This window comes from Medicago sativa, chromosome 3, assembly GCF_051527215.1.
Source record: "Medicago sativa cultivar Bolivia chromosome 3, Bolivia_mono, whole genome shotgun sequence".
Classification (NCBI taxonomy): domain Eukaryota; kingdom Viridiplantae; phylum Streptophyta; class Magnoliopsida; order Fabales; family Fabaceae; genus Medicago; species Medicago sativa.
In genome coordinates this window covers 56,177,445-56,202,475 of record NC_140751.1, presented here as the reverse complement: position 1 = coordinate 56,202,475, position 25,031 = coordinate 56,177,445, and the positions used below count along the sequence as shown (strand labels likewise).

General features: G+C 33.9%; 1 protein-coding gene across 3 annotated transcripts; it reads left to right on the top strand.

The window, feature by feature from the left end:
- The first annotated feature begins 16,475 nt into the window (after positions 1-16,475).
- LOC146938533 (uncharacterized) lies at positions 16,476-23,062 on the top strand. 3 transcript variants are annotated; one of them, XM_085752447.1, is made up of 5 exons: positions 16,476-17,134; positions 17,424-18,025; positions 18,074-18,095; positions 18,760-19,236; positions 22,564-23,062. In XM_085752447.1, the coding sequence occupies exons 1-5, from the start codon at positions 16,669-16,671 to the stop codon at positions 22,806-22,808; spliced, it is 1,812 nt and encodes a 603-aa protein (XP_085608573.1). In that variant the 5' UTR covers positions 16,476-16,668; the 3' UTR covers positions 22,809-23,062. The 3 variants fall into 3 exon arrangements, with proteins under 3 accessions (XP_085608573.1, XP_085608572.1, XP_085608571.1); XM_085752446.1 differs by having other exon boundaries at positions 17,445-18,095; XM_085752445.1 differs by having other exon boundaries at positions 17,424-18,095.
- The last annotated feature ends 1,969 nt before the right edge of the window (positions 23,063-25,031 follow it).

Below are 25,031 nucleotides of genomic sequence, written 5' to 3'. Positions count from 1 at the left end.
TGATAAATTATGCCTTGGGTATTGCTATTTGTGAAGCTATGGTTGAGTTGTTGTTGATTTGATGAGTTTTAAAGAAATGGGTCATCATGGTAAATTGTGATTCTTGATGATTTGAGGTGAATTGTTGATCTTGTTGTGTTGAGATAGGTTAGATGAATTTCTGTTTTTGGTTGTAAGTTTTGGTTGTGAAATGTTTTGGGAAGAAACTTGGGTTATTGTATAAAAAAACTAGTTTAAGTGATTTTGAAAGATAAGTGAGTATAAGTGATTTTGGGTAATCTGTTTTGGGATGGGATAAACATGAATTTTTCAGTATAATGTGATAGAGTTGAGTGTAAGGAGCGCATAGGCGAAAACATAATCGAAATCCAATTAACGGTTTGAATTTTATGCGCGAAATGGTGAAAGTGGAAAAATCGGAAAAATATGTGCTGTCAGATGAGCACGACCATGCGCCCCTTGGCACAGGTCGTGCGTGTCACTCTGTCAGGGTGGCACGACCGTGCCACTTTTAGGCACGACCGTGCCAGTCCTGCATGTGTCGGAAACCCCGATTTTTGTGTTTGAGCCTTTTTCACCATTTTATGTTTTGAATTGGCTTTTGGTGTAAACAGGAAAGTTGTAGATAAAGTTGTTAGATTTCTAATGGTTTCAGTGTGACTTGAAAATGATCTTTAAATTTCAAGTTATGGTAAAAATACTCCAAGTAGGTCTTGGTGCAATTATACGAAAATTCAGCTGTAACACCCATACTAAACGTATCTAGAAAATTTAGCATGTGCATTAATCTGATACTGGATACATTAAAAATTTACAACTTATTACATGATAATTATACATCTTATACAACCACAGTGTTCGTACATTGAATCTATAACATAACTTATCCAAAAACTAGTTTGTGCTTCCTTTAATCCATGTCATCCTGCTGCAATTCGAACGAACACCTGCCGAAACATTTATCCAGCTTCTAGCTTGCCATCCCAACCTGTTTATCTGAAACAAATAAGGATTGGGATGAGACATAATGTCTCAGTGAGTTCCACCTAATCCTAGGCTATAGGCAACCTCAAGGGAAACCTACGGTCGCCACGTGTCTACTTTACAACCTGGCGGTTGATTATACGTGTGTGGGGACTTCCATACTTAGACGGTTGTGCATACTAGGACTGTCATAAAAATCATCTTACTTGTTATAGGCTTACTATAATCTTGCGTGTCACGGCGGTCAAGGGAACCTAAGACCACTATGCCAAGATACGGTGAACGCATCGAGGTCTTCATGTAACATGTTCATGACACAATCCTAAGCCGGACGATTAGGGATACCTAATATCGTCGTCGGCGTCACATTCTCTACTTAACTTGTACTTATACATAATTTATTCATGCATGTGTGCATTCGTGATCATAATCATAGTTGTATCATACATAAACATGCGTAAGTTCATTCAATCTTTATGTTAGCGTTGAACAAACATTATTATCTTGGTTCATTTTACGGAGAGCCCCGGGTGGAGTAACCCCGAGAACAATCCCATCATGACTGATGTACGTACATCGGACTCCCTCGGTGTCGTGCGGGTCCCTTGCGGCTTGAACCATTCCCCTTGAGTCGAGAACCTCCTGTATCCCCCTGACGTGGATAACAAGAGACACGAGCACCGACATGCGGTTATAATCTTAGTCTTAACATCGTGAAAGATTAAACCTAATCATACATGTGAGTTACCTCGGAACCTTGATTGATCTGATTAAAGGTAAACTCATACTTGTTCGTGGACGTAGAAATATTCTTCGCATCTTAACTTACATAAACATACATGATTAACTATCTAATTCTCGACAACTAGTCGAGGCTCTAGTTCATTCCCTTACTTGAAGTATAACTTGCTACCCGTTCAAGATTTGATATATCTCTAACATGCCATGCTTTACTATACAAACAAATAATTGCTTCACCTTACTAAAGACTATTTTAAGAAAAACCTATGCCTTAGGGACTAGTTATGAAGGGTTCACATTTATAAGAGTCTGCAGGAGTGAAGAACCGAACCAAGGTAAGACAAAAGGGATGAGACGAGCGAACAGGGCAGAATGCCACCATTCACTCGCCTCGCGAGTGAGCTTACTCGCAGTGGCGAGTAGCTACTCGCCTTGGCGAGCTTGGGGGCGAGCAACCCCCCTCATTCGGCTCCTCATGCTCGCCTCGCGAGCTCTGTACTCGCAGTGGCGAGTTAGTGCAGTTCAGCACCTGCACAAAACCTGTTTTAAGCCAAAAATCTCCATCACAAAGTAACCCAAGGCATATAGTGTCTCTAGTAATCATAGGAAACCTGTAAAACAATCATAGCACAAGTATTTGCAAGTATAATAAGCTTGGCATGAAAAGGGGTGAATCATATCCATGTACATAAACCCTAGAAATATAATTTTCTCACAAGCATAAACATGAATTCCCAAAGGTGGGATCTAACTAGGAACTCACCTAACCAAAGTCTTGCTATTCCTCAAGCTTTAAACTTCAAAGCTTCAAACCCTAGCTCTTAATTCACCCACAACCATTGCTTTAGCTCATCAATCCATCTTCAAATCATCTTTCCCTTTGTTGCCTAACCATGAGGAAACCATAGATTGCACAAGCTCATGCTTCAACTCCCAACTTAACCAAAACCCTAACTTGAATCTCTTCTTATGTGAAGAAGTAGAAAAATCAAACAAAACCAAGCTTCCATAAATTTAAGGGATCATGATGGGGATTAGTATAAACTTGTCATGGAAGAGAAGAAAATACCATGGAGGGATTGGTGGAGAAGAGAATAGGAGGGCGTGTGGTTTAGAGAGAAGGAAGAGCAATTCCCAAAACCAAAACCTAGAGAGAGAAAGAGCAATGGATAATGAAGGAATTTGGGCCAAAATCACTTAAATACCCCTCTTGCGTGAAATTACTTAAATACCCTTCATCTTACACATGTTTGCACGTCTCTGGCACTTAACCCGTGACTGCCTGACATTCATAATAAACTTTTCCATCATACTTATTTTCCATAAACATTAATCCTCTGACACGATCGACTGGTAATATTCCGATACTGACAGGCGGGATATTACATCAGCACAACTATTTTTAAGTCAACCCAAAACCTATGGTTTGATTCCAAACCTCAAAACTTGGGTACTAGGAGTTTAAGTAAGATGTTTAAGAGTATTTAACCTATGGTATGATTGATATAACTTGGTTTCGTTTTGATAATGAATTGGTTTTGCAAAATGATAAAATGAGATGAACTTATGTGAATTTTAGGATTTATTAGTATTGGCCTATGAGACGTATATGTATATGCTACTGCACTCATATGTGTATTGTGTATATACTGGGTTGAGGCACTTGAACTTGTTTCTTTTGATTTCGGAGAAATAATCGGAAGGTGCTAGTTTTTGCAAAAATAGACGAACTTTGTCAAATTAATGTTTTATGGTCGGATCACTTGTAGTAGACTTTGAATCATGTTAGTATGAAAGAATGTGAATTAATTGATGATGATTGAGTGTTTAATATGATGAATATCATAATGTGAATAGATGCTCGTCCTTTAGGCAAAATGTGATATTGAAACTTTATCGTTTCTTTGAGGTGTTAAACATTGATGATGATTATGATGATGTTTGATGATGATTATGATGATGTTTGATGATACTATGTTGATGATTCTTTTGAAGATTTTAATTTGATGAATTGGTGATGACTTGTTGATTGTATGAATGTAAGTATTTGATAATGCAAATGTTGGTGAAAAACATAATTAGTGATGATTATTATATTAATATAGTTTGGTGAGTTATGCATTGTCGAGTCCTAACTTGAAGTCCATGCATTCATAGTCATGTTAAGGTGTTCTAAAGAATGTAATTGGTGATGTTTATTACATAGCTCTGAAGAATATAATTCGTGATGTTTATTGCATAGCTTCGACATAATGTAATTGGTGATGTTTATTACATTGGTGGATTCATAACGGTAAAATTATCTCCGGACTCCTATGGTACCACATGCATCTAGATGAGTCTAGAAAATTGCATGCATTTATTGATTGGTGAGTCGAGCCGTACTTAATTATGTGAATGGGTGTATATGTGCATTGGTGACTTTTGGTGATTGTGGTGAATATTTGAACCAGGCTCTAATAGTATACATTATTTGATTTTTGCTCGTATACTTGTTGGCTTATGATAATGTTTTTTATTTTTTGTGATACTTATACACTTGGTGATTTTAATCGACGATGTTTACTTTGGTGAAAATAATGAAGTGTGATATATATATATATATATATATATATGATTGGGCGATTCCTTGGATAATGATGATTTCTTTGCCTACATTTTGAAATGATGAATTGTATTTGTTGAGTTGATTAGGCAAGAGTTGATGCGATTTATATGATTGATGTGAATTAAATGATTTGTATGCATTATGGAAAGTAAGTGCTCTATGTAAGATGAATAAGGTTGCATGTATGTTTATACTTCCAAAATGATATGTTCATATTGTTTGATGATTAAGTTGAATAGGGGATGAAGTAAGAAATTCATATATTGATTGATGTTGTTAAGTGATGAGCTTATGTTGATGACTTGATTAGAGATTGAATATGCTTGCTATGTTATGATAGAAGTGTGATATCATGATGTGTATGGAATGGGGGATAATATTCATGAAATGTAAGTATTCTAGGAGGGATGAGTATGTATATGTGTTATGCATGAAATCCTTGAATGCTTATGTTTGATTATGTTTAATTGTGAATTGTGAACTAACCCCCAGTGGTCGTTTGGTTGACCGTCTTCCTTATCTGTATGGATGGGTAGACGGTTTGCAGGAATAGTTTGCTTTGCTTTAGTGAGTTGCTTGAGAATAGCTCGGAGCTACCTCGTTTACTATTTTCGGTGTCTTAGACTTTAGGGGTCTGGTTAGGGGGTCGGTCTTTATTATTTGTTTATACTTTGACTGTTGGAGATGTCGAGACTATGTATTGATGATGTTGTGATGACATGGCTACTTAGTGACTTATTTTATTATGGATGAATGTTGAGATGTTTTATTTAGATGTCGATGTACTATTCCGTTGCGATGTTTTGAGAAAACTATTATTTATGCATGCTTGGAGATTTATTGAAGAAGTAACATCTAGATTCTTGATATGCTCGTATCATTAGCGTAATTTATCGCTTTTAGAGTTTAGGATGTTACATCGAACACTTCCCGTTGAAATTTCATGCAAGCATCGCCCCCGCTTTTGAACTTTTGAAATATCATTGGTATAAGCTAGCATATGTTATGAGACCGTAAAATTTCAAGAAACAAGAAAATTCATTAATAATAAACAAGCAAGCAATAAAAGTTTGTGAAAAATAGAATCAAACTGACACGATTGACATCTGAGAAAGACGAGTTATTGAAAAAATAAGAACTCATGTGGACTTTCATTTTTTTCCTTTTTTTCCGTCCATCTTTTCATTTTAATTTTTTTTTTTTGCTTTTTTTTTTACTGAATAGAAATACCTGCAAAATAACAAAATTAGAAAAATTATGGATTGCCTCCCATCAAGCGCTTTATTTTACGTCATTGAGCTTGATGTTTCAACCACTATTATGGTGGAAAAAATTACAGAAAAATATATCATCCTTCTTCTTCCTCTTGTTTGGTAGGAACTCCATCAATTTGACACAAAGAATCATATACTCACATGCACCCACGGTTAAACCTTTAGAATTTGAGTTCTCTCCCCTTAGAGAAGGACATGTATCCATTTGCACATGAGTGGTTCCTTTAAACCTCATTTGTTGAGACTTCAGGTAGAGACCAACATCCCTCTCTTGTGGATTTTCATCCACCACAATAGTTTGGCACCCAGTCTCCATCTCAACCGACTTCTTCTGAGACTCGTATTCTTTCTCAACAAGATCACCACACTAAACTTCAAATATCTCAAATGAAACTCGATTTAAACTCAATAATTCATCTAAAATAGTTTGAAGTTGAGAGTTATAATCTATGTTAACCACTTCATGCTCTTCTATTTTTTCTATGAATTTCTCCTCACAATAGTAACTATTATGATAACCTCCACAAAAACAGCAGCTCATACTCAATCTTGCTTCCAAATCCTTTATATGGAGAGAGTTCATCCATTTTTCATAACAAAGGATACCGATCTCTTCAGAATCATTCATTGGTCGACTATCTCACATTGCCAAAAAATTCAGAGAAACCTTTCAGTAGCAAAGCACAAAGAAATAGACATAAAGAACATAAATCATAAAAAAAATCAAATTATTTTAATATAGAAACAAAAATGTATATAACAAAAATCTTAAATAAATATTAAATTGCCTCGTTGAAATGATTCAACAGTCCCCGACAATGACGCCAAAAAGTTGATAGACTTTTAGCAAGTGTACTAAAAATGCATTGAAGTAATAAAATTTATAAGTTCGTCTCCACATGGACTGTGTTAATCTCAATTTAGCAACATTGTTATTATTTAGGATATGTAAAATTGGGGGTTTCCCTAGTGATGTAGTATCAAAAGTAAGTATTTCTGTTATCGTATTCACAGGAACTGGTGTGATATTCAAACCGTTCAACAACCGATATCGTTCTAAGCTATAGAATTATCAAGTGTTTTGTATAGCAAACTATAAATTGTAAATGGGACAAGAGTTAACAGGAAAATGAATATGATGGGATTAAACTTCATCAACCTAACTAATATGTATTCTCATGATTAGTATTGCAGATTCTAGTTATCACTCGATATTTTCACGTATTGCTCGGCAAACATTATTCATGTCTAAATAAGCTTGCGAGTTCAATCATATCGGTCAATCGACGATTTCTCAACCTATTTACCAATATGATAGCATTAAGATTCAATACTTAATGTGAATATTAAACCTAAATCTATTTCTAGAATTTAGAGTTTAATAGACATTATTCTAACCTAGATTCAAAAGGTATTTTTCAATAACAATTCAAATCCATAAGATTAAAAGCATAGAAAGTAAGAATAACATCAATATCATGAGATAATAGAATCATACAACATCATATTAAAAAGGAATACATACTAGTAGAATTGATTACATTTAATCCCAACAAAAAGAGTTTAGCTACTCATTGTCATGGTAACCTTACAAGGAGAATAAAAGAGATGGATGATACCAAGCCTTGATTTCTTAATGAATCTTATGACTCCACCTTCAATCCTTGTTAGATCCTTATTCTTTGATGGTCTCTCTAAGTTTTCCCTTGTCTTTCTCTCCCTAAAATCGCCCATCTCTCTCGAAAAAATTAGGTCTCCCCTAAAAATGAGAGAAAAAACTATTTATATGGTTAAGTCTGTGAAACTCGCTTTAAGTGAGTTGCCTGAAATCCACGATGCTCCAATGGTTGGCTGCCATGTAGCACCTTATCCTATTGAACTCGCTCTAAGCGAGTTGGCTCGCTCTAAGCGAGTTGAGCTCGCTTTAAGCGTGCTGAAAGCGAGTTGCTCTTTGGATTTCTTTGCATCTTTGATGATTTCTTGGTCCTTGCTTTCATTTTCCTGCATAAATGAGAAGAATAAGGCAACTAAAACATAAATGACATAATTGCATCAAATTGTAGCTTTTCCTTAAGTAATTTGCAAAACAAATCACTAAAAGTGCCTAAATTATCATAAGAAATAAATCACTTTTGAGCACTTATCACCTAGGCAGTTGGTTTGATTGCATAAACAATAAATAAGCTGATAAAAGTTGTTTTAAAAATATAAGGAGAGATGAGATCAGGTCATTCGAATCCTCTGATTAATTTTGTTTGGTATACTGCACTTATTTCCTATGAATATTTCTCTAGTTTCATGATGGTTAACAAAAATAGTCTTAATCAATCCCTTGACTTATGACCATCTTCTCATATTATAGTCCTCAATTCCTTAGGTGGTCTAATATTCTTCGAAGGTTTTAAGAACGTTAACCTATTATCACAAATAAACGATTATCCATTCGTAGACTAACCATGTTTATTTGAACAATTCAATTAGGCCTAACTCGTAAGCTATGGTCAGTAGTCATTCGATCTTACCAATTCAAGTTATATAGTGTCAATATATAAAAAGCATTAAGAACAATTGAATTGAATAAAACTGAATTGATATTCATGAGAAATAGAGTTTCACAGCAACATGGTTCAAACATTGTTACATAAGAATCATCTTAGACATAATCTCTAGAAAACTTAGCAACCCATGATAAAAGAAATAAGCAATATTAATAAAAGAAATCACAAGGTTTTGATCATGAGAATTTCTTCAATTTGATATGTTTTAGCCCTCTGTGCATGCGTTCGGATTCTTGTGCTCTACAAACGTGATTTCCTCAAAACGTGAATGTCCCCTATGAGCATGCCAATCCATGTTTTCATTTCTTTACACCAGCACGCATTTTTCAACAGTAGACCACTTGTTCTTGTCTTTTTTTATTGGACCAACATATGTCATCAAATCATGGTTTGTTTTGAGTAATAACAATTGATTCACTATTTATTCAATAAATCAAAAACAACAATATATTTAAAATGACTCTAAATTAAATATTAAACTAATTATAATAAATTAAAAACTTAACTAAAAGTGACTCTAAAAATAGTGTATGGCTGACTGTCATCACAACCCCAAACATAAACTGTTACTTGTCCTCAAGGAACAAACTTGTTAAAATGAGAAATGACAGTAAAATAACAACTTACCAATCAATGATATTATCAAAAATTCACTCTTGATTGGTGTAATGATGTATCTGATGCCTTGTCTCAAACCTCCTTATCCACAACGCCTCTCACAAAGCAATTATACTGGTTCCTTCCACAATTCGGAAATAGTTTAGTCCCCTTTGCATTTCCAAGAAGATTTCATTATAATCCAATTCTGATTACAAATGCTCAAGCACACAAGCAAGAGACTTCAAATATTCAAGCACACAAGCAAGAGATTTTCTATGCTCAAGCACAAAAGCAAGAGACTTCTAAACAAACAAATTACAAAGAAATAAGTTTGGTTTGAACACTTGATATACAATTAGTGGTGTTCACGATACAAATCAAATTGGACTCTTAAGACTCTAGAATTTCTAAGATATGAAAGTTGTTAAGAAATTCTAAGTGTTTGATGCACAACAATTTTAGCAGAGTTCTGACACAGTTTAAATGTTGTTGAGTCTCTACTAATCTTTAAGTCTTCATTGCTTTATATAGCGAGACGTTGTAGGATTGCTAGCACATCAAAAGAGTCGTTGCTAAAGCTTTATCATAACCAATGATCTATTGCTTGATTTGGTTAATGTCTTTGGAGGGAATAATTTGAAAATCATTCATTATATGGAGAATTAACCAGCAAATACACAGCTGTAGCAGTACTATGCACAAACAATAGTGGAGTAGTGGTTGTACAATTGTACTATTGTCCTTTCTCTGACCTTCTTCAGTGAATATTCAATGCCTTCTAATACCTCTTAAATAACCGTTGCTCCAGTCTTCTATTCTTTCTACAAACTTGTGTCTTTCAATAACCATTTTAACTGACTTCAGGTTCAGACTCTGAAGGTCTTCAAACTCTGGTGGCTTCAGACTCTGACTGTCAGCTTCTGATGGTCTTCAGACTCCGATGTCTTCAGACTCTGACTTGCAACTAAGCTTCTCTTGTAAATTCTTTTGCTCTCAATTGTTCTTCCAGAACTAATACCTTATTTAAAGACTTATAAATTTTAGTTTATGGTTCTGCACACTAGAACAAATATTAGCATATCCAATTGAACTTTTAATAAATTGTTATCATCAAAACTTAAGGTGGCAATGTTAAACACATTTTATTCCAACAGTTATAAGCTTATTTCTCTAAAAAAAAAATCACACATTAAATCCTCTGATTTTTCTCTAAATTTTATGTATTTAAATAAATTAATGAAATCATTAGAAAACATACAAACAAATAAACTCACTATTAATTTCTTTAATGATTAAATGATCATCAATGCTGTGTTACTCTTTACATACATGTCGAAATTATCGGTTCTTGCTAACTTTGTAGGTTAATACACCACAAAATATTCTACTTATAAATCGGCTCCTTACACTCAAATAAGCATTCAAATTGGGGAGCTACTACTTTGAATTGGGGCAAGACCCAATCCTTGGTCCCAAGTCCAATGCTACCTCCTGATGCCTATATCAGGCCCACATCAGGTATTACATCAGTACCAACCAAGGTATTATTGACTCTAAACCTATCACCTTCCTCGAGCATAATGTGACTTGAGCGTTGAAATATTTTTTCCATGTACCTGCACTGTAGAACCACAAAACTTTCATGGATTCCGATCAAAACCTCAATCAAGAAACTAGTTCTTCCATTGATTTACCCTCATTGTTAGATATCATATATTATCTAACAATGAATATTTGAAAAGTTTTATAAATTTAATTCAAGCTCCATTTTTTTTTTCCAATCAAGTTAATTTGTAAAAATGCATGTCATCAAAATAATACTCCCTACATTCCAAAATACATGTTGCAGTCAACCACTGCACATATGCCAATACACAATTTTGACCGTTAATATCTTTAATTATACACCCTCCGGTCACTAATATAAGCAAAAATTTACATTTTAGATTCATTCATTAAATGATGTATATAGTCTTTATTATAGTCCACATACATCATTTAATGAATGAATGTAAAATGTAAATTTTTGCTTATAATAGTGACCGAAGGGTGTATATAATAAAAATTATAAAAAAATTTGATATTTTGAAAATATTCATCGAGATAAATCAAACAACATCTTACATGCAAACATTTGTATTTATATATTAGTAAAAAAATAGGATCAAAGTAAACTATGTGAATAGTGCACATTGTAATATTGCGACATGTAGGTTGAAACGGAGGGAATACTTTTAACTATAATCTAGTTAAAAAAAGTGTACAAATAAAAAAAATATTGGAATTTTACTTGAAATTCATGTTGAAAATGACAGTTTTCAAACTTAAAAAAAAAAAAACAAAATACATAAGTTTTAAAAAAAAGATACACAAGTTTCAAAATGAGTTTATCATATATTTTTTTTTTTGGATTAAAGAGTTTATCACATTTAATTCTTTAACTTGTGTCAAGACATTTATCAACCGTTTCCTTTTAACTAGTACCCGTGGCATTAGGAAACATTTCCCTTTAAATAAAACTAAACAAATTGACTTGACCAAACAAAAAACTAAACAAATTGACTCTAAACCAATCATTCTCTTCAAGTATAAAAATGACTTGAGCGTCGAAGTATTATTATTTTTTTCAATGTACTTCCATTGTAGAACCACAAAACTTTCGTGGATTCCGATCAAAACCTCCATCAAAAACTATTTCTTCAGTTGATTTAACCTTATTGTGAGATATCCTATATTATCTAACAATGTATATTTGAAAAGTTTTAAAAACTCAATTCAAGGTCCTATTTTTGTTTTGATATTTTCCTTTTGTAAAATTGAATGTCATCAAAATAATAGTTACATTTAACTACATCTTGTTAAAAAAACTGTACAAATAAAAAAAACAAAAGATTGGTTTAGTTTTTAAAAATTTGAAAATAAAAAACCTGTTTGGTATGACAGTTTTATAAAACTGTTTTTCAAAATTGTTTTCACTTTTACTGTTTTCGAAAGTAAAAAACAAGAACAACTAAATGTGGTTTTGCTTTTTCACTTTTCCATTTTCAAAAACCAAAAACACAGAGAGAATGGTCAATTTTCATTAATGGCAAAAGCGTAATAAATTGTAACTTTGAATATTATAGTCCATGTTCTGGCATTGTGTTATGAGATATGGTGTGCTAGAAATAAGAAATGTTTTGAGGGGATTGATGTTGATGTGGCTGCCACTATTCAAAAGGCACAAAGATCTATTGTGAATTTTAAGAGTGTTAGTACGGTGTTGATGGAGACACTAAGTGGAGGTCCAACTTTGCCAATATCTGATGCTCATTGGACACCTCTTTTAGTGGTTTATATAAGCTTAATGTTGACGCAGCGGGTCCGATAGGGGGTGACAGGTGGGGTATTGGTGTTGTGGTGAGAGATAACGAAGGTGTTGTCGTTGGTGCTAGTTCTTGGCAAGTTTTTTCATTACCATATTCAGAGGTTGCAGAAGCCTTAGCTATGCGGAAGGGTTTGAAATTTGCAAAAGACATGTCTTTTCTGAATCTTATAGCAGAATCAGATGCTTTTAATGTGGTTTCATCGTTGAATGCTCACCAACAATCTCCCAACTATGTTGGCTCTATTATTTGAGATTGCATTAGTTTTAAGGGTAGTTTTCGTAGTTTAAATTTTTTGCATGTTAGGCGTGAAGCCAACCAAGCTGCTCATTATTTAGCTAAATATGCTCTTAAGAATTTAGATTCTATATGGGTCGAAGAAACTCCGCCTTGTATTTCTGCTGTCTTGACATTCGATTTATTGCCAGACTTTCGTTAATGAAATTGTCTTTAATGTCAAAAAAAAAAAAAACGTAAAATGTGTTCAAAATTTTCTCTACTTTTTTCTAATTCATTTTTTTAATTTAATTAATATACTCAATTATTGTCAAAACAATCATTGTGACAACATATTATTGCATACATGTGCAAAATAATTATATACTATTAGAATACAATAAGACAATAAGGTGGATGATAGAAAATACTCGGACTAACATGTAATATACACACTCTAGAAAAACTATAAGCGACTCTAGATGTCCAACCTTGAACATAGGAGGATATGTTTTTTTTTTGAAACAACATAGGAGGATATGTTAAAGAGTATCACGTTTAATGAGATAAGGTATGCCCTAAATATATAAATGAGTGCAATTTTGGTCCCTCTGTTTTGGCTAAATTGCATTATGGTCCCCCTATTCTTAATTTATATATTTTAAAAAAATCATTAATTTCTATCTATTACTTTTTATTACTTAATGTAATGAAATAAAATAAATTTAAAAAAATAGATTACCAAATAAATTTTAGGCAAAATTACACGAACGGTTCCTTAAGTTAATTTTAGGTAACTCTTTCGTCCTTTATCTTTTTTTTTTGTCTCGATTTAGTCCTTTATGTTATAAAATGTCAACATAGTCATCCTTTTTTTTATAAAAAAATAATTAAAAAGTCCAAAAAAAATTCATCAAACTCATAAGCAAACCCAAATATTCATCATACAAACAAAGAAAATCAGATTTCATCGAAAAAAATCGCATAAAAAATGATAAGATATTGTCATTTCATAACATAAAGGACTAAATCGGAACAAAAAAAAAGATAAAGAACGAAAGTGTTAACTAAAATTAAGTTAAGGGAAAAATCGTTTATTTTTTCCTAAATTTTATCATCTTCAAAACAATTTTTAAGAATTACACTATCAAATGGATCTTCTCATTTTCTCATCCCTAAAACAGTTTTGAAAAATTACATCACCAAACACATTTTCTCCTATTTTCTTTTTAAAAAGAGTTTTCTAAAATAGGTTTATAAAACAAGTTTTAAAAACTAAAAACCAAAAGTCATTCAAACAAGCCCTAGAATTTTACTTTTTTTTTTTTAGGAATTAGAATTTTACTTGAAATTCACGTTGAAAATGACAATTTTAAAACTTAACAAAAAATACACAACTTTCAAAATAAATTTGCTATATTTAATTCTTTAACTTTTGCCATTAAAATTTGCCAAAAAAAAAACTTTTGCCATTAAAATATCAACAATTTTCTTTTAAAAACTCCATCCGTTTCAAAATAAGTGTCGCTTTAGGTTTTGGCACACATATTAAGAAATGGAATGGAATAATCATTGGATATAACACTTTTACTAAACTGCCCTTACTTTATAGGAAAAAGACAAAATTAAATGTAATATCCCGCTTATCAGGAACCAACGTAATATCTGAAAACGTTTAAATGTGCACGTTTAAGACAAATAGTATTCATGGAATTTCATGTGGAGAAGATATTTAAGAGACTTAGGACCAACATTTTTCATTATGCTTATCATTTTCTCTCTCTCTAGGTTAACAACAACATTGAGCTCTCATCTCTCTCTAGGAACTCGGTTCCTTATTCCTTCCCAACACCCAAGTTTATTTCGATTCCTCAAGCAAGAGTCTTTGGCAAAGTGTTGTGTTTTTGGAGCAAGCTACTCAACTAGTTTTCCTTTCCCTTGAAGTAGTGATTTTCTAGGGTTTTTGTGGTTAGAGACTTGAGACCCACACCAACCTTTCAAGGTGAGTTCTTAGATAGAATTCTATCCTATGGGTGTAAGTTCATGATAGTACATACTTGATTTAAGCTTAGATGCTATATGTAGTTTTGCTTTTAAGGTTAAATCAAGGGTATAAGATTTGTATAAGGTGTTCATATGTTATGTCTTGCATCTTTTTCTTGTTTGCTGTGTTCACTGGCTGTTTAGGGTTAATGACAAGTTCAAGCATAAGGGTTTGGCATGAAGATTTGAAAATTCTGCAGAAATGGCTCAAGAAACTCGCTATTAGCCTGATTTACGCTAATAGCAAAAATCACCAGCAAGCTCACAGAGAAGTACGCTAATAGCGACTTTTCTGGCGTGGCAATTTTTCTGTTTCGCTATTAGCGAACCATGCTGGAAGTTTGACATTTTTCTGCACTTTGAAACAACACAAAATCCTTTCCTTTTTCTACTTTGATTTGTTCATAATGGAGCACTATCAGAACATTTGTTTTCATTCTTAACCTTCTCTAATAATCAAAGAGAACTCTCTTTTGCTTGAACAAGGATCATGAAACCCAAGACTTCCTTGTTGAATGGTATTTGGAAGGTAAATGTTGTGAGTAATTATCAAGTGCTCTTGACAAAGCATTAATTGATAGAATGGGTAAAGTTATGTAAACATGGGAAACCTAGAGACTTAACCTAGAGGTTGAGAGAATAGATAGTAGTTTTTGCATGAGCGTAGCGATAATCATGATGAATACTTATGTATGTTTTAATACGAAGAATATTTTCTACGCTTATGAACAAGAATGAACATGTATACATATGATCAAGACTAACATATGATGTAGGTGTTCGTGTCTCTTGTTATCCACGTCAGGGGGATACGGGAGGTTTCCGATCTAAGGGGAACGATTCAAGGCGTAAGGGACCCGTACGACACCGAGGGAGTCCGATGTACGTACATCGGTCATGTATGGGATAGTTCTCGGGGTTACTCCACCCGGGGCTCTCCGTAAAATGAACCAAGATAATGTTTGTTTGATTCACGCTAACATTATGATTTAACGAATACGACCATGCATGATTATGATTATGTTAGACATGAGCAAGTGTTGGAATAGAACATGAAAATAATATTATGCCAAAGACGAACTTAGGTTTTCCTTTTCGTCCGGTATAGGTTTGTGTCATGATTATTATAGTGTAGGCTTCGGTACGTTTAATGTATCGTAGCAAAGCGGTCTAGGATCCCTTGACCGCCATGACACGTATGATGTTAGCAAGCCTACAACGAGTTACATGGTTTCAAGACGGAACTAGCATGCACTTCCGTCTAGACAAACATGACCACACACGTATAATCAACCGTCAGGTTGTATTTTAGGCACGTGATAATCGTAGGTTGTCCCCAAGGTTATCAATAGCCTAGGGTTAGAGATAACTCACTGAGGCATTATGTCTCATCCAACTCCTTATTTGTTCAGGTTCACAGGTTTCGCAAGGAAAAGGTAAAGAAAAAGTCTTGGAATGATCGAGTATGCTTGGAACCAACCTGGTGTATAGTAGAGACTCATATGTTATATTAAGAGAAGCTTTGTTACAAACATTGTATTTATACCTTGTTTAGTAAATTTTGGTGAAATAATGTAACATAATAACTTTGGATGTTGATGTACCTAATCTCATGACTAGTTGTTGATATCTTTATTGTATAATTAATGTATCCAATATCAGTTTTAGCGCTCTTTTGGATATTGTAGATATTTTCAATTTGGGCGTTACATTAAAGTTGCATTGAAAATTGTGTGAGAGAAAAGTTGGAGTATTTATTGATGGTAAAATTGGAAGAAAAAAATTAAAGTTGTATTGGAAATGTAAAGTGACATTCATTTTGAAACAATTTTTTTTGGACTAAAACGACACTCATTTTAAAACGGAGGGAGTAATACTAACAAATTGAGAGTAATCCACCTCGATTAGTAAAATAAACAAAACCAAAGAATCTATCTCAATTTTTTTTGGGGGGGTGTGGGTGTGGGGGGTGTGTGTGTAATCTATCACTAATTTCTACAGTAAAATTTAATTCAGAAATCTCTTTCCTAGATCCAAATATTTTGTACTAAATTTACTTTAATTAAAAAGAAAAAAACACCTCTTCATACTCATTTCCTCATTCATGCAATCACAATCACAATCACAATCACAGTCACTTGGTCTTCAAAAACCAGAAACGACGTCGCATATGCATAATACCCATTTTCACTCTTCATATTCCATCGTTCCCTCTCATTTCTCACTCTCTCGTTTTTCTTCATCACTCTCTCCCAGTTTCGTACATTCGCTTCACGCTCATGGAACCGCGGCCCAATTTCGAACCGTTTTTCGGACCGGACGATTGGCGGAGCCGGAGTAATCTGAACCGGATGACTATCTCGGAGCTCGTATCCGAGCTCCGAGATGCGTTTATAAGGTCAGATTTCGACCTTGTTGAAGAAACCCTAATTGCTAGGGAAGAAAAGTTAAAAGGTGAGATTGATCAGAAGAAGAATGAAGTTGAGTTGTTAAAAGAGAAATTTGATATGTTAATGTTGGAAAAGGTTAGTGTTGAAATGGAGCTGAAGAGAGTAAAGGAAGAAAGGAGTAATGGGGAATTAGGGTTTGGAAGGTGTAGTGGTGAAGTGGGGAAGAAGAGAAAGGTTGGTAATGGGGTTTCGTGTGGTGGTGGTGGTGGTGGTGATTTTGAAGGTGGAAGAGTTTTGGTGAAGGAAAAGAGAGGGGTCGGTGAACAAAGCAAGAAAGATGGTGTAGGTGCTTCAGGTATGGTGATTTTAAGTGCTTTTTTGATGATTATGTTTGTTTAAGTGCTTTTTTGATGATTATGTTTGTTTAAGTGCTTTTTTTGATGATTATGTTTGCATACATGATTATTGAGTATGTATGTTTGGTTGGTTCGACGTTGACGAAAATTGATTTTACTAAAACGATATTAAAAACCCGTATTTGATGAAGAATTATCATTATTTTAAATAGTTTTAGAATTTTAATTAGTAGTTAAGTTATATTGGGTTTTGTTTTTTTATGTTTAAACCAATTGGAATTACTCCAGGGGATAATTTTGACCGTGTAGACGAGACGCTAGTGGTTAGGGAAGCAATGTTGAAGCAAGCAACTGAAGAGAAGTTGAGGGAACTACTAGAGAATAGTCGATTCAAGAGTTGGGGCATGCTCAATTTTGAGATTGAGGTGAACACGGTCACAGGAGGAAGGCATGGAAAGGAGATTACGAAGCTTGGGGAGAATGAAAAATACAAATTTGAGGTGTTGAAGAATAGAGGGGTTGGTGATGGGGAGGCTTATTCTGTTGTTGAACTAGAAGGTGAAAACGTTGAGGTTTTGGCCAAGACTCTAGTGGTTAGGGAAGCAATGTTGAAGGCAGCGGCTGAAGAGAAGGTGAGGGAATTACAAGAGAATAATCAATTCAACGGTTGGGGAAGGCTCAATTTTGAGGTTGAGGTGAAGACAGTCACGGGAGAAAGGCGTGAAGAGGAGCTCATGAAGGTTGGGGAGAACGGTAATGGGCTTGGTTTAAATGATAGAGTGGTTTTGAAATCTGCAGTTGGGCACGGAAAAGGAAAATTTGAGGGGTTGAAGAATAGAGGGGTTGGTAATGGGGAGGCTTGTGCTGTTGCGGAACTGGATGTTGGAAAGGTCGAGGTTTTGGCCAAAAAGAACAGATTTGTTGGTGAACCAGGCAAGAAAGATGCTCTAGTTTCTTCTGGTATGGAAATTTTATTTGCTTGTTTGCTGCCTATGTATGCATTCTTTAATGTTACCTGAAGAAACAACAAAAATTGCAATGTTTTGTTAGTATTATGATCAAGATAATTTGTTGGACACTAGTTTTGTGCTCTGTCATGACATTAAGGCAGTGTCTATGTCACAATTACGATTAGTGGAGTCAAGAATAGTTGTAGAATGGATGGTGTTTTAACCATGGCAGATGGTGCAGTGAATTTGATGGAAAAAATGGTGAATTTTTGTGTTTAATACTTTGTTGCACAAAACTCAGGAATGTGCTTGTATTTGCCTTATGGTGAAAGAGTCTTGTCCTTTACTTGGCACATTGACTTTTACATTGCTCTACCTGTGCCTTTTTCAGTTTGGTTAGAGAATACTATGTAGTTTATTGGCAGGGTATCCTCGACTCATGTCTTTTGAAATTCATTTGATGTAACTAGTAATATAAGGCTCAGCATTATGTTTTGGCATTTTTATTTGTAAAATTTAGTAGAAATCTGAGTTTTTGTGGACGGCCACTTAATTTTCATGAACGTGGAAAAATTGGCAATATTTTACAAGGGTTATAAACTCTACTGCTCTTCATTTCCTATTCTGGAAGTAATTAATTGTCGCCTGATCTATTATGTCACATTTAATTGCAGATACTGAGCGGCTAAGTTCATCAAGAGCAGTAAAAGCAAACCTTGCAACAAGATTGTCGCCTGATCTATTAATGTCAGGTAATGATATCAACAGTGAAGAGCCCTTAGAGGACAGGGAAGCAAAGCTGAAGGAGGAAATTGAAGAGAAGATTAGGTTACTGCACAGGAAGAATCAATTTAAGAGCTTTGGAATACATGATTTTGATGTTGAGGCACATAAAGTCAATGGAGAATGGTGTGGTGAGGAGTTGGTGAAGTTTAGGGAGAATGGTAATGGGACTGACCTAGAAGATGGGAATGTTATGAAAGCTGAATTGGGGAATGAAAGACACGTGCTTGAGGTGGTGAAGAATAGTGGGGATGCTGATGGGGAGGCTTGTGCTGTTAGTGAACTCAAAGGTGAAAATGTCAAGGATTCGGCTGAAAGGAAGAGATTGGCTGGTGAACCAAGCAAGAAAGATGGTCAAGGTTCTTCAGGTATGGAGTTTTTAACTGCTTTTTTGCTAACTATATGTATTCACTTGGTGGTCATGTTTGCTAACAATATATGCATTCTTGAAAAAACTATTGAAGTTATGGGCTTGAGATAAAAGAAGAAAAAAAAAAATATATTTTGAATATGAAAGAAACTAAACACTAACCTCTATTTGGCGAGATATTAGACTCCTAGTCCTATATAAAAAGATAAGTTAAAAAACAAATCATGATAATAACTAAGAAATATGCAAACTAATCTTAGGTAGATAGTCTATGATACTATAATATTAGAAATTGATCTTAAGGGATACGCCACTATACTTAAACACAATATTAGTATATTTTAAGGTTTTTTTTTATTTTTTAAATATTATCAAATCTAATGCCCCTCTCAAGCCAAAGCTTTGTTAGCTTTAAGCTTGTTATAAATGTAGTAGAAAAGTATAACACCCAACTTAATCAAAACCCAAAAAGATATTTTGATAAACCAATGGTGAACACAAGAACAATTTAATTATTAGTCAATAAAGTTTGTGCCCAGCAGTAGCTTAAGCATGAACTGGAAGATGATACAACTTCAAATCAAACCAAAATGGCTTTCGGGCCAGTGTGAATTACAACTGTCGCCCCAACCAGAAGGTGGCATATCTTCAAACCAAACCAAACCAAACAAAAACAGTTTTCTGTCACTGCTAACCACACCTGAAGCTCCAATTAGATGGCTTTACCTCTTCAAACCTAACCAAAATGGTATTAGACCGGTGCTAACCACTCTTGAAGTCCAGGCAGCAACTAAAATTGACAGTGGTGTTTGTGGCAGCACGATGTTGAACCAAATTGGAGCGGTACATTGAGGTTTGAAATTAACAATAGCAACATATTTGGGGTGTAAAAATAGGACCTGGGATACTAGAGGCAAACGAACAGGCGCAACAAAGATTGTACTTGAAGACATACAAAGACAATAACGCTCACAAACAAATGCTGTGAACTAGGAGAGAACACACTTTCCTGGACAGACCCACAAGCCAGAAGGGGTCTCAACAGAACGGGGAGAGATCGATGATCTCTAACACTTGAAGATTGGTGATCTATCTCCCGTGTCTGATAAGACCCACATCTATCATGGCTCAAGGGAACACTTGTGCGACCATTTGGGCCTAGTTGAATATTAACTGTTACTTATATAGGTGATATTGATAAACATGAAGGTAATTCATACGCAACATTGCATAGAAAAGAGACTATTTTATGTGCTATTGAGGATATTGAGTGCCAACGTTCATTAGAGGCACTCTAGAAACCCCTTTCAGCTTTTTGGACTGCTCTTGATCAACTGCGACAACCACTATACGCAATAACACATGAATGTAGTATCTTTTCTATGGAAATTTGCTTGTGAATATGCTAATTCATATTTCCAATCTTTATTCTGCTAACATAAAATATGTCATTTAGCCCTACATAGTAGTATATTTGCCAATAAAATATATTTATCGAAATGTTTTTCTAATCCGTAATTCAATATTTTTTCTTTATTATTGTTAGAATATAAAATATATTTTAGATTATCTTGATATTATATCAGACTATTCTAGATTATTCTAAGATGGTATCAGAGCCTCCTTCAAGATCTATTGGGCCACCTGCTATTAGGTTTCCGCTATCGGGCCACCCACCATTTATCCACGCACCAATCCCAATAGTGTTGGGCATGAGGTGGTGTGTTTAAGAGTCCCACATTGGATAAAAGATGGCTTGAACATGTGTTTAAAGGTGGGGGAAATCCTTACCTCATAAGCCGATTTTGTGGGGTTGTGTTAGACCCAACCTCAATTTCTAAGAACAAAAAAAAATCTTAACGGGTTTCATGTGTTTGCATCTATGTCTAGAATACAAAGTCATGAATTCATTCAAACAACAATAATCAAATAAGAGTGTGTTCTTAGCACTCCTCTTCTATGCTTCCTTGAAATCTCAAGGACGGGAAAACCATGGAAGCTAGCTAATGAGTTTTTTTTTCTCTTTGTGAAGCTTGCCATAACTTTTTCTTTAATGCATTCATGACTATTCCTAGATTAGAGATATAAGAATTCCTAATCTCAAGTATTTTACGGCTGTGTCATATTTATGATTAGTTGAGTTTAGATAAAATATGGAACAGATGATATGCTTGGGTAAATATGGTGACTCAACTCCCTGTCGGGTGAATAATTGAGGAAAAAGATTTGGTGATATATGTATTTTATTGCATAACTTAACCTTGTTGCGAGAGTCTAAGAAAATGGGATGTATATAGATTTATTAGAAGTCATGTTTGTGCATTTTCTATGAAATTTAGGTACGGCATACCCTAGGACCTGTAACTATTGCATTTGAAGCCATGTTAGCTTTTTATTCCCGTTCCATTACACAACTACTATCAGTGGCGGATCTTCACTTATTTTCTTGGGGGTGCCAAATGCTTTTGTATACTCCACTTTTAATGAACGTTTATATATTACAATATTTCAAGTAATATCATACAATAATAAGTGATCTGGTGGTTTGAATTGCTTTAAATAAGCGTTGTGTTGCGGGTTCGATTCTCCTTGGGAACGTTTTTTTTGATAAAATATTAAAAATGCACAAGAAAATATCAAAAATATACTGGCTAAAGGGTCGAACACACGACCTTTAGCCTTGTAAAAGCACCCCCTATCCGCTAGAACAACTGGAAATTCCTTGCTATATTATGGATAATACTATATATATAGTAAACTTGGGGGGTGCCACGGCACCTGGGGGTCTCAATAGAGATCCGCCCCTGACTACTATCCTAATCATTCTGTTTGGTGATTTATTTATCTTTTCCTTATTTAGCTTCCCATAAAAAACAAAAAGAAGAAAGTAGGTGGCAAAATGCTATATCTTTCCTATAAAAACTAGGTAGGTTACGGTGTACTATCAATGCACATATAAATATCTACACTTGATGAAAGCATAACTTAATAGCCATTTACTAGGAGAGGCTGGATATTACGAGAACACAGTTTAGGGATCTTCATTTTCCAAGCTTTGCTTGAAATATTTTGTTTACAAATCTATTTGAATTATGTTAGTAAAACACTCTTAACACGCTTTTCAGCACACTCTTTTATTGGTTGAAATTCATATATGTACTATTATATTTATATTTATGTGGGATTTGGGGCGAATTCATTTGACTTTCAACCAATAAAAGAGTGTGTTGCCGACACTCCTCGTCCGATTTCCTGATTTATGATGATTAGTATAATTCACAAGCAACATTGATTATAAAAGAGACTAATTCATGTGTCATTTCAGATACTGGGGAAAAATGTTCATTTGGAGCCGTTCGAAGAAACTTTGCAACAAAACCGGCTGAACCTAGCAGAATTTTTAACAGAGTTTCTGCTTCTTCTCTTGGAATCGCTGCAACATTGGATATCTTGGAAGAATTGAGTAGTGATAGTTCTTCCAGTTCCAGCTCCAGTTCCTCTTCTGGAGAATTTGATTTCACATTTTTGAATAGCAACAAGAAGATAAAAACCAATGGCGACCAAAGGTAAATAGACTGGTAATATTAGATAGGAAAACATACTTGGCACATAAACTTTTTGTTGTATGGACCACAGAGAAATGCCAGCTAGGTATATAGAGCAGAATAGGGAGCAAGGGTAAACAAAGTTTTGGTTTTTTTGGTTATGTTAGGGTAAACTTTGTAAATTATCAATGCCCTGTTAAATGGCAAACTTTTGTTGATCAGTGATCTCAATATTCAAAAGTTGTTTCATTAGATTCCGATTAATTTCAGCGGAGTCAAGTGGTGGATTCAAGAGGAGACAATGTGCTCTAAGGCTTTGTTTGGATTGATAGAATGAAATTCTATTGTTTGATTTTCTTTAAGTTTAATGGAGTAAAATGGAACATGATGGGCCAATTCCATCCCAAACCATCTCCAATTTTTACCCCAATATACCTTTTAATTAAATAAGTAATGCTATATTGACACATATCTTGACACAAAATATGCTGACAGACATCATATTACAACTGGATGATTCGACTGTTTCACAAATTTATTAATTTAGATTATCATGAAGAGATTTTTGCAACACTAATACAAGTTTATCTGATTATCTCATTATATAGGGTTGGTAACTTACTCCCACTCAAAAACATGTAGGAGTAAGTTAGCAAGTCTACTCCCACTTGCTTTTGACCAAAATACCCACTTGCCACTATTTAAACCAATTTTTGTAGAAGGGTAATTTTGTAAGTTTTATTTAATTAGTTAAAAAACAAAAAATATCTTTTTCTATATCAAACCATGGATTATGAAGTTAATTACTGAAATAATATGATACTAGTGTTTTGATTTTTTTAATTACCTGATTATAAAAAACAAGTTACGGTATCTTTACTATTACGTTACATTATGTAATTAATTTCTAAAATTCTATTTACAATTTTTTAATAATTATGAAACCCCATTTAAAAAGAAGCCTTTGTAAAAAAAAATAAAATAAAATAAGCCTCACTTGATTTATTTACTGATCAAAGAAAACAAGATGTGGACACCGAACACGCCACAATTGAGAAACCAATTTTTGTTTCAAAACAAAATTACTCGATTATCCTTCACTTAGAACCATTTTTAAAAAGTAACATGTAGGTGTTTTGGTAAAAAACAAGTGAGAGTAGACTTGCTAACTCACTCCTTCATGTTTTTGGGTGGGAGTAAGTTAGCAGCCCCCTTATTTAATAGGGTTAAATATGTTTTTGGTCCCTATAAAATTGAGACTTTTTAAGTTTAGTCCTTACTTAATTTTAATAGTTTTTTAGTCCCTAATTTTTTTTTTCTGCACTTTGTATTAGTCCCTACTCAAATCAATTTTGTTTAATTTATGCTTAAACTCTTGAAATTTTGAACAATTTTTTGTAGACATGTTAAGAACATTACTAAAAGTCCATGTGCAAAAAATTGTCACAAAATTTGATTTCTACGTCCAGATTCTGTTACTTTTATCTTTAACTTTCGTCGTTTTAAAAAATTCATATTTAATTCTTTTTATTTTAAAAAATTCTAAATTTTAGTAAATGAACCTTTCATAGTGTTCTAAACTTGTCTAAAATATGCAAGGTTCGGGGTTCAAACCCCAGCCACTACCAAAAAAAAACTTGTCTAAAAAAAATCGTTCAAAAATTTAAGAGTTCAAGGATAGTTAAACAAACTTTGTTTTAGCAGGGTCTAAAATTAGAAGTAATTTTTTTTTGTAGGGACTAAAAAACCTATTAAAATTAAGTAAGGATTAAACTTAGAAGTTCCCAATTTTATAGAGATCAAAAACATATTTAACCCTATTTAGATCCCGTTTGTTATAGTTTTTTTTTTAAGAAAATAATCACTTTTTTTAATAAAATAATAGTTTTAAAACTCGGATCGGTCATCGACTCGGCAGAGGCACTGAGTCACTGAGTCGATGGTTGAACCATCGGGTCATTGGTTGAACCGCACGACAGAATCGGATGACTCGGTTAGATAACCCGGTGTTAAGATTAAATTTGTATAGGTATTTAATTAGATTAAATCGGATTGAACCGGTGACTCGATTACTCCAACAACTAAAATATTAATATATATAAAATAAAAATAAATATCCAACAAACATAATTTAATAGACTAATTATTCATGCGATAAAAAAAAGCGAAGAGTAATTATTCATGAGCTTTAAATAAAATATTTGAGCTTTATAATTATATTTTTGTTAGGGAAGCTTTATAATTATAT

Coding starts and splice junctions, on each gene's coding strand:
- LOC146938533 (XM_085752445.1), top strand. CDS start 16,669: ATGGAACCGCGGCCCAATTTCGAACCGTTTTTCGGACCGGACGATTGG. Junction 17,135..17,423: donor AGATGGTGTAGGTGCTTCAG/GTATGGTGATTT, acceptor GAATTACTCCAG/GGGATAATTTTGACCGTGTA. Junction 18,096..18,759: donor AGATGCTCTAGTTTCTTCTG/GTATGGAAATTT, acceptor ATTTAATTGCAG/ATACTGAGCGGCTAAGTTCA.